At 36.3% G+C, this 9,905-nt stretch overlaps 2 protein-coding genes across 2 annotated transcripts; both read left to right on the top strand.

Annotated features, from left to right (window-relative positions):
* LOC115986976 (fructokinase-1) lies at positions 1 to 3,911 on the top strand. The gene is made up of 5 exons (XM_031110409.1): positions 1 to 633; positions 738 to 1,003; positions 1,101 to 1,392; positions 2,266 to 2,418; positions 3,003 to 3,911. Exons 1-5 carry the CDS (start codon positions 226 to 228, stop codon positions 3,387 to 3,389), a joined length of 1,506 nt encoding a protein of 501 aa, XP_030966269.1. The 5' UTR covers positions 1 to 225; the 3' UTR covers positions 3,390 to 3,911.
* Positions 3,912 to 6,048: 2,137 nt separating this feature from the next.
* On the top strand, positions 6,049 to 9,403 carry LOC115986670. Its single transcript, XM_031109902.1, has 5 exons — positions 6,049 to 6,098; positions 6,323 to 6,363; positions 6,615 to 6,672; positions 6,847 to 6,863; positions 6,989 to 9,403. The coding sequence occupies exon 5, from the start codon at positions 7,111 to 7,113 to the stop codon at positions 9,166 to 9,168; it is 2,058 nt and encodes a 685-aa protein (XP_030965762.1). The 5' UTR covers positions 6,049 to 6,098; positions 6,323 to 6,363; positions 6,615 to 6,672; positions 6,847 to 6,863; positions 6,989 to 7,110; the 3' UTR covers positions 9,169 to 9,403.
* The last annotated feature ends 502 nt before the right edge of the window (positions 9,404 to 9,905 follow it).

A 9,905-nucleotide genomic window follows, 5' to 3' on the forward strand; every position in this document is an offset into this window, starting at 1 on the left:
TGAAAAGGAAAAGAGAAGAGAAGAAAGCATTGGAGTGTAGTGTCAATTGCGTAGTAGATAAAAATACAATTATAATCCCTCTCTTCGCTTCTTGCTTCCAACACAACACAACATTACTCAAAGTAATTCTGTTCTGTTCTGTTGGTTGTAGAAGTAGAAGTAGAAGCAGAAGTAGAAGTTAGTCTGTAGGTTTTGTGGGTTTGTGATATCGGTTGAGGAAAGTGAATGCCTATGATCCATCATCTGACAACAACCACCACCACCCTCTTCATCAAATCTTCACTCCCTTTCGCATACCATGCTCCATTTCAATATGAATATCATAATCAACAAAACCCTAGACCTAGACCTAGACCTAGACCTAGGAGGAGGCGCTCCATTTCCCAGTGGTCAATCCCTCGCTGCTGCAAAAAAGAGCAAGTGTATCCTAATCCTCAAACTCCAAGGGCCAGGGCCAAGCGAAGCTCAAACGTAGGAATTATAACAGCCACAGGGAAATCAAAAGAAATAGATGTGGCCACTTTGGGAAATCTGTGCGTTGATATTGTGCTTAATGTTCCCGAATTGCCCCCCAATGACCCTGCTCTTCGCAAGCTCTACATGGATCGCTTATCAGCTTCACCGCCCGATAAGGTCTCTCTTTTTATCTCTCTTACTTTCAACTTTCAGCTTTCAATTTTCAATTTTTTTTTTTTTAATTTATTGATTTATAATAATAATAATAATTATTATTATAGCAATACTGGGAAGCCGGTGGTAATTGCAATATGGCAATAGCAGCAGGTCGGGTTGGACTTGATTGCATAACAATTGGTCATGTCGGTAACGACATTTATGGACGCTTCCTCCTAGACGTCCTTCGTAATGAGGGTATTTCTATGGTTGGAATGATGACCCCCACTCAACTACATTCTGATCATCATCATCATCATGTTGCCTCTTCTTATCAAACACTTCTCTGCTGGGTTCTTGTTGACCCTTTACAAAGACATGGTTTTTGCAGGTATACCCCCCACCCCCCCTCCCAACAATTACATTTCTTATCTATCTATGTATCTTGTACCTCAAAAATCAACCTTGTTTCTGTTTCTGTTTCTCAGTCGAGCTGATTTCAGTGACCAGCCTGCTTTCAGTTGGTTGACCACACTCTCCAACCAAGTCAAGATGGCCATTCAAAACTCAAAGATCCTCTTTTGTAATGGTTATGGCTTTGATGAGCTTTCCCCCCACCTGCTTACCTCTGCTCTACAATATGCTGTTGAAGTTGGGACTTGTGTTTTTTTCGATCCTGGACCCCGTGGAAACACTCTTTCCAATGGAACTCCCCAACAACAGACAGCCCTTTCCCACTTCTTAACAATGAGCGACGTTCTCCTTCTCACTTCTGATGAGGTCCGTTTCACTCCTTTCTTTCTGCTGAATTGCTGTTTACTTTTTTCAACACTATGCATTACTGCACCATTCTTCTCCCAACGCCCATTTATACTTCTGCTCTATGCCCATTTAGCCTCTATTTAGTCATTACCATCTTCTTTTACACCCTTTTTCTTCTTCTCATGTCCTTGGAAAACCTTTAATTTTAAATATTGAATCTTCATTGTGCTGTTTCCATTAGTTTTTTCCGTGCCTGTCTGAACTACATCTGTTTGTCTTATTACCAACAATTTGTTAGCCTAAGTACGTTTCACAGGCAATTAAAATGTTGATTCCCAACATTTTCGTTTTATAATGAAAGTTGGCTTGGCCTTTATATTATAATTTCCTTTTTGCTTCTTTGGTACATCAGCACTCTAGTGTCTATGACTGTTACATTTGCTTAGATGGACTACCAATTTGTCGGGCTGTACACTTTTATATATGATTCTTCTATACAATAGTACCAAAAGTTTACAAAGATCGGAAAGGTCTTTTTATCCTAATGGAATTATTGATTCATGTTGGTGAGGAATTAGATACAATGTATCACAAAAATTGTTCCTTGGATCACTATTTTTTTGGAGTTCCATATTCATGTTGGTAAATAGACCTTCTTAGTTGCATATCTGAATAATTGTAGTTTGTCTTGAAACTGTTGTGGCCCTTGGTATACCTAGCAAGAGTATAGTAGGCTTACGACCCCATTCTTTCAATAACTTCCTTCCAGTAAAGTCTTTCTTTAAAGTGTAGGTTTTGTCTTTGTAAATTATGGTGGCAAATTCTATTTGTGCATAGTTTACTAGATTTTTTTTTTCCTAATCCATTCTGCTCGTGTTAATGATTTGCCAGGCTCAAGCACTGACGGGCATAAAAAATCCAATATTAGCAGGGCAGGAGCTGCTCAAGAAAGGTGTGCGCACAAAATGGGTGATTGTTAAGATGGGTTCAAGGGGTTCAATTATAATCTCTATGTCAAGTATATCTTGTGCTCCTGCATTCAAGGTATTATTTTAGAATCTCAACATTATCTCTTATGATGTTTCCATGAGTTTCTTTTTTGGACTTCTTTGATACCATGATATTAATAATTGTTTTTGAAAGTCTTATAAAAATAAAAATAATAATAATAATTGCTGTTGAAAGTCTTATCAAAATAATAATAATAATAGTTGTTGAAGGTCTGTGTTTTGACTAACTATAACAGAAGTTTGGGGTTAATAATGGCATTCAAGTGTGTTCTTCATATTTAATTTATTATTTTAAACTATATATTTACCCATTCTTTTGCTGTTGCACCATAGAGGAAGCCTTTTGTACCAAATCATGTGAAAAAATGTTAAAATAAATAACATAAAACCCAAGAGTTTGACATGCAGTGAATATGATTGTGCGCTATATTTTGTATTAAAACTATTATGTTAACTAAATACTAGTGGAATGAAAATTTCTTCCGATAATGTGAAAAGGTCCATATCTGCTCACTTTCTTCTAGTGCATTATTCTAACCTTCCTAAATTCCTTGTTCATCTTCCTTTCTTGCCTAATGTGAAATGAAACAAGTAGTTGTTATTCTGCAATGTGATCAGGTGAATGTTATTGACACTGTGGGGTGCGGAGATAGTTTTGTGGCTGCTATTGCATTTGGTTTTATACACAATATGCCCATGGTTAGTTCATTAGCACTCGCAAATGCAGTGGGTGCTGCAACCGCCATGGGTTGTGGTGCAGGTAGGAATGTAGCAACCTTGCAGAGAGTAATAGAACTAATGAAGACTGCAGAGCTCAATGAGGATGAAGAATTTTGGAATGAACTGCTTGCTGAAAATGTGGACACTGAAGAAATTACATTTCTCTCGAAATTTGTTGTTAACGGAAACAACCACCAGTTGAACCGTATTGCACTACAAAAGGTGGTCTCGGAACTGCTACCTAAGCTTGAATCTTCACCTGTGGAGGGAAAAGTGCCATCTTGATAGATTAGGAAACATGGCAACTTTCCAGCAATGGACATAGATTTTATAAGAACCAATGCATTCTCTCAGTTGGTTGCACTCAGAATTTTACTACCTTGAAATGAGGCCTGGGTAGGAGACAATAAACACAGATTGGATTCATCTCCATTCAAATCAGATGAGGTAATTGTTGGGTATCAAATTAGTTGAAGGGGCGAGCAATGTTGCATAGCCTGTTTTACTGTTCGGATTTTAGGTGAAAGTTTTGCTTTTTATAGGTTAGCAGCTATGCTTCAACGTACCAAAGAGTTTTACATCTGAATTGGGTTTCTGCAAGCAACTTATTCATGATTTTGTAGATTTTTTTTTTTTTTTTGGCACCATTGCAATAAGAATGCTTCCCAAGTAGGTACCTGAATCTCCTTGTGTAAAGTTGGCATCGTAATGTGATACTTCAATAGCATAAAGGAAGCAATTTTCCCTGTACGGTGTTATTTTCGAAAATTGCATACTTTGGTGACCAAGTGCCCTCTTAATTCCAAATGAGTCTGTTTCATGATTTCGTGAAGAGTCGTATAAAGCCACCGTTTTCTGCTTACTAAAGATCCATATTTACATTTTAAGTCCAAAATTTCAGTCTGAATATACATCAGTAAAATTCTCAAGGAAGTGGGGAATTGATTTGGGTTGCCTTTAGATTTGATAATTTAAAATCAAGGCATTAGAAGAACAATTGTTAGTATAAATTTTTTATTTAAATTTAACAACAAATTATATGTTTTAGTAAACAAAAACGTTTGTGATACTATTTAGTAGTTTGAAATCCGCTTATTAATAAAACTAACATCTATCCATAAATTTTATCAATTAAAAAAATAAAGTAAAAAATTTCATTCCATGCTATAACCAAGTCTATTACCTAAACTAAAATTAAATCAAACTTCTTCATTTTAAATATCTCTACCCAAACAAACTATTGCGGAATGCGTAGAGATTTAACACGAGATGTTTTTTTTTTTTTTCAAGAATTAAATGATTCTTATGCTTGATACATTTATTCACCCTAAAAGATTCCTTAAAAAATTATAATTTACCACTCTAAATTATAATTTTTTACACTTACCCCTAAACTATGGAAATGCACACTTAATCCCCTAAAATATTACTTGTGTAACACTTGTCCCCCTAAACTATGAGAATGCAAATTTACCCCTAAATTATTACCTGTGTAACACTTTGCACCATATCTCATGGGCAATTGCTTTAGAAAAGTGAGTGTGTATTCTCATACTTTGGGGAGTAAGTGTAAAAAATGGTATAGTTTAGGGGGGTAAAATGTGTATTCTCATAATTTAGGGAGTAAATATAAAAGATGGTATAGTTTAGGGGGGTAAAATGTGTATTCTCATAATTTATGGAGTAAATATAAAAGATGGTATAGTTTAGGGAGAGTAAGCATGCATTCAGATAATTCAAAGGTGATTCTCAAAAAAAAAATAAATAAATAAATAGAGGGGGTGTAAAATGAGGTATAGTTTAGAAAGAATAAAGTTTTTGATGATTGAATAAGAGATCTAATGTTCAATCCCTGCCTATACCAAAAACTAATTGGTGTTTTGATCAGATAATAAAGAGTTATCATCAAAAGTAGACGTAATAAATTGAAACTTTCTAAAAAAAAAAAGTATTCCATATATGTGAGGTTCATAAATACAGCAAGTATGCTGGAGCTTAGCGTAGTGTTGGAACTAATTGGTAATGGGTAATTCAAGCAACAAAGCCCGAGTCCAAATCTTCTATCCCATTTTTTCTGCTCCACTCTATACTCTACAAATAAAAATTTGCCACATATTCACCTAATTAATTAAATACTATCATTAATTAATAATGATAGTATTGATAAGTCAATAATGGTAATATTTAATTAATTAGGTGAACATGTGGCAGTTTTTATTGGTAGAGTATAAAGTGAAGTAAAAAAAGTGGGACAGAAGATTTGGACTCACAAAGCCCACCAATATAATAAAAAGGCCACCTATAATCATAAGCCCAAAATATATATAACTTGTTAACTCAGCGTTTGTAGCTTTACTCAAAAAGTCAAAATTAAAAGTTGGACAAAAAGAGTGAAAAAATCATTTGTGAATAATCTTAAAATAAGTATGTGAGATTTAGACCATAAATAAAATTAGAATTTTTGCTCTTTTTTAAAAAAAAATTCAAAATTTGATAAAAATGATAGAATAATAAAATAAAAAATAAAAATGTAAATAAAAGTGAAATCAAAATCAAAATTAATAAGAGAAGTATAAGTGTTTGTCAGGTGTGGAGAATAAAAACTAGAGTGAATTTTCAGAAGAAAGATTCACATATATATATATATATATATATATATATATACATATATAGAGTTAAATTAGACTAAAGTAAGATTTCAATATTGTAAAAAAAAAAAAAAAAAAAAAAAAAAGAAAAGAAAAGAAAAGAAGAAGAAGAGAGGGAGAAGTGAAGTGAGAGAGTAAAAATAAAAATGAAATAAAAGAGGAGAAATGAATGAATAGTGGTGGGGGGTAAAATAGGAATAGTGAAAAGAAGAGAAGGAGGGGAGAACAGGATGACGAAAATACCCTGAAAAAAGGGTAACCCTAACGTAGAAAAGTAGATCGGGCATCGGCTACCCTTTTGCCCCTCCCTTGCCCTCCTCCAAAAATCTTCACTCTCTCCTTTCAGGTTTTTCCCTCTTTTGGCCTCACTCACTCACTCACTCACTCTCTCTTTCTACTCTTTCTTTCTATCCTTCTTAGCTCTCTCTCTTTTATCTCTCTCACTTCTTCAATTCATTCATACACATTAATTAGTTTTTTTTTTTTTTTTTTTATCTTCAATTTCTCTCCTCAATCAAATTTCTTTTCCTTAAACCCTAAATTAACATTTTTCTTCTTTTTCAATTGCAGGTTCTCTTTCTGGGGAGGTCGTCGTTATACTTGCACGTCACGTGAGTTCTCTTTTCTTTGGTTTCGAGATAACTAAAAAACTAGAAGCATTGCAGTTTAATGGAATTTGTGATTCTCTCTCTCTCTCTCTCTCTCTCTATATATATATATATATATATATTCTATTTTGTTTTTAAATATTAAAAAAAAAAAAACCCAACTAATGTAATGTCCTACTAGTCCCTTCAATGAGAAATGTGGCTTCTTCGTATTAATTTGTGCTTACTGATACTATTAGTTTTCTATTTCTCAGTCGTTTCTACAACATTTGGGGAGCAAAACCCACAAACCAACTTTACTCTGTACTTCGGGTAAATGCTCTTTTTCTGTAATTCTTTTAATCTATAATGGTCTGGGTTTTGTGGAGGGAAGGAAGGAAAAAAGCAAAGGTTTTCACTTTTCATTCACAACTATGTATTTTCTTTTTTGTCAACAGGTCCGTCTAATTAAAGCAGATATTGTATTTATTTTTTCATTTGATTCAGCTGCATCATCTATAGAGGTAACCCCATTCAATTCAATTTGTTATGGACAACAATGACTTATCCTTAATGCCAGATCAACATTTGGCACTTGGGCACAATCACAGTTTGATTCTGGGTCCTGCTCATCATACTCATAATTTAGGATTGGGCCAACCCCCCAATGACCATGATTTGGATTTAGGAGTGCACACCCATCACCATGACTTGGGTTTAGGACATGCCCATGATCATGGACTAGCTCTTGGTCCAACGCATGAACATGAAATGGCTCTTCAACACAATCTTGAGGAAAATGGTTTAGAGTTGGATGGAGATAAAGATTCCGAAGCTGCTCAAGACCATGCCGATGATCTTGACAACCATGACAATGAATTAGCTTTTACTGTTGAGAATCATGACTTGGGTTTATCCGACCATCATGAATTGACTGTTGTAGAGAACCATGATCTTCATGAGAGCTTAGATCTAGCCCTAGTAGAGCAGAATCAGGAGATGGGTATGGTATCTGTTTCAGATATGACTGTTCAGCAGTCCCTGATGGTTACTCCTCCCGTCCTTCAGTCCCGTGCCCTAGTTGATCCTGATCGCAAATTGACTGTTGGGCAAGAGTTTCCTGATGTCCATAGCTGCCGAAGGGCTCTGAGGGATGCAGCCATTTCCCTTCACTTTGAGATGCAGACAGTCAAGTCTGACAAGACTCGTTTCACTGCCAAATGTGCAAGTGAGGGATGCCCTTGGCGAATTCATGCTGCAAAGCTTCCTGGTGTTCCTACCTTCACAATTAGGACCATCCATGAGCCACATACCTGTGGTGGAATTACTCATCTTGGTCATCATCAAGCCTCAGTCCAATGGGTTGCAGAGTCTGTAGAACAACGCCTGCGGGAAAACCCTAATTACAAACCAAAGGAGATATTAGAAGAGATTCACCGGATCCATGGGATCGCATTATCATATAAGCAAGCATGGAGGGGAAAGGAGCGAATCATGGCTGCAGTTCGTGGGTCATTTGAGGAAGATTATCGTTTACTTCCTCAGTATTGTGACCAAATCAGAAGGACAAATCCAGAAAGTATTGCGTTTGTCTATGGAAATCCTGTTGACAACTGTTTCCAACGCCTCTTTATTTCCTTTCAAGCATCAATTTATGGTTTTCTAAATGCATGCCGGCCTCTTATAGGACTTGATAGGACTTCTCTGAAAAGCAAGTACCTTGGGACCTTGCTTTTTGCCACTGGTTTTGATGGAGATGGCGCTATGTTTCCTTTGGCATTTGGTGTGGTTGACGAGGAAAACGATGATAACTGGATGTGGTTCCTTTCAGAGCTGCATAACCTGCTTGAAATTAATGCAGAGAACATGCCAAGGCTTACAATTTTGTCTGATAGGCAGAAGGGAATTGTGGATGGAGTAGAAACAAACTTCCCAACTGCTTTTCATGGGTTTTGCATGCATCATCTTAGTGACAGTTTCCGGAAGGAATTCAACAGTGCCATTCTCATCAACCTTCTTTGGGAGGCTGCTTATGCTCTCACTATACTTGAATATGAAGCAAAAATCCTTGAGATTGAAGAGATATCACAGGATGCTGCCTATTGGATCAGACGAATCCCACCTCGCTTGTGGGCCACAGCGTATTTTGAGGGTGTAAGGTTTGGGCATCTCACAGCTAATATAGCTGAATACTGGACAACTTGGATACTTGAAGCTTCTGGGCTTCCAATTATACAAATGATGGAGTATATCCGTCGGCAGCTAATGACTTGGTTCAATGAGCGTCGTGAAGCAAGCATGCAGTGGACTAGTATACTTGTTCCATCTGCTGAAAGGCGTGTGTCGGAGGCTATTGAGCGTGCTCATAACTATCAAGTGCTCCGAGCAAATGAAGCTGAATTTGAAGTCATATCCCATGAAGGGTCACATATAGTGGACATCCGTTCTCGTTGCTGTTCATGTCGCGGATGGCAGCTTTGTGGGCTGCCCTGTGCTCATGCTGTGGCAGCTCTTCTTTCTTGCAGGCAGAATGTCCATCGGTTTACTGAAAGTTGTTTCACTGTCACAAATTATCGCAAGGCATATTCACAAACAATACACCCAATTCCAGATAAAACGCTTTGGAAGGAGATGTTAACAGTATTTCAGAATGATGATAATAAAGATGCTGAGGTTATCATAAATCCTCCAAAATCACTCAAGCCACCGGGACGGCCAAGGAAAAGGCGGGTTCGTTCAGAAGACAGCGGTCGTGCAAAACGGGTTGTGCATTGCAGCCGCTGCAATCAGACTGGGCACTTTCGAACAACATGTTCAGCACCTATATAGGTACTGGTATACAAGTAGCACTACTCCCCCCTCCCCTACTGTGTAAAGAAAATCTAGTCCGTTTATATTTTTCTCTAGTTTTTTATTATTAATTGCTTCAGTTCTCAGAGATATTCTGTACTATTCATAGGCTTCTTCAGATGAGATTTCAGTTTAGATAGGTAATATTTTCAGAGGTCCACTTCATTGTTTCAGGTTTTAAATATCGGCTTTTAATACCTTTATTTTTATGTCTTGGAATTTTGCATTGTTCATACAAACCTGATTATTTTAAAAAATATATATATAAATAATAATAATTTATTTGAATGGTTTCTTTATTTTTCTACCCATGTTACCAGCTGAATGATTTAAAGTCATGACTTGATTGATTTTCAAGGTATTCAATGAATCGTTGAGCTTTGTAATTTAGTGCAATGTTTTTATTTTCTTTTAGAAAATTTGATAGTTGGAGGAGGGAGATTTGAAACTTGGATGTACCCTCTAGAAATACAAGAAATTTGGTGCAATGTTGAGGTTGTGGAACTGATGATTTGTCTGTCCAAACAATCCAAAGATAAAAATAATTACTACCAAGATATACCACAACTTCAGTTACCAACACCTCATAAAATGCATCAGATTGTTGTGTCAAAGAAAACCATGCTAAGATTGTGAAAATAAAAATAAAAATCGTATTGTCAAACTGCTTAAGCTTCTAAAGTTGAACTAACTGGTTACCTGCTGAATGATTTCTA

This window comes from Quercus lobata, chromosome 4, assembly GCF_001633185.2.
Source record: "Quercus lobata isolate SW786 chromosome 4, ValleyOak3.0 Primary Assembly, whole genome shotgun sequence".
In the NCBI taxonomy this organism is placed as follows: domain Eukaryota; kingdom Viridiplantae; phylum Streptophyta; class Magnoliopsida; order Fagales; family Fagaceae; genus Quercus; species Quercus lobata.

Excerpts from the sequence above, each read along its gene's own strand:
- LOC115986670 (XM_031109902.1), top strand. The coding sequence starts at position 7,111 with ATGGCTCTTCAACACAATCTTGAGGAAAATGGTTTAGAGTTGGATGGA.
- LOC115986976 (XM_031110409.1), top strand. The coding sequence starts at position 226 with ATGCCTATGATCCATCATCTGACAACAACCACCACCACCCTCTTCATC. Across the intron at positions 1,004-1,100 it reads CAAAGACATGGTTTTTGCAG|TCGAGCTGATTTCAGTGACC; the intron begins GTATACCCCCCA and ends TCTGTTTCTCAG. Across the intron at positions 1,393-2,265 it reads TCCTTCTCACTTCTGATGAG|GCTCAAGCACTGACGGGCAT; the intron begins GTCCGTTTCACT and ends ATGATTTGCCAG.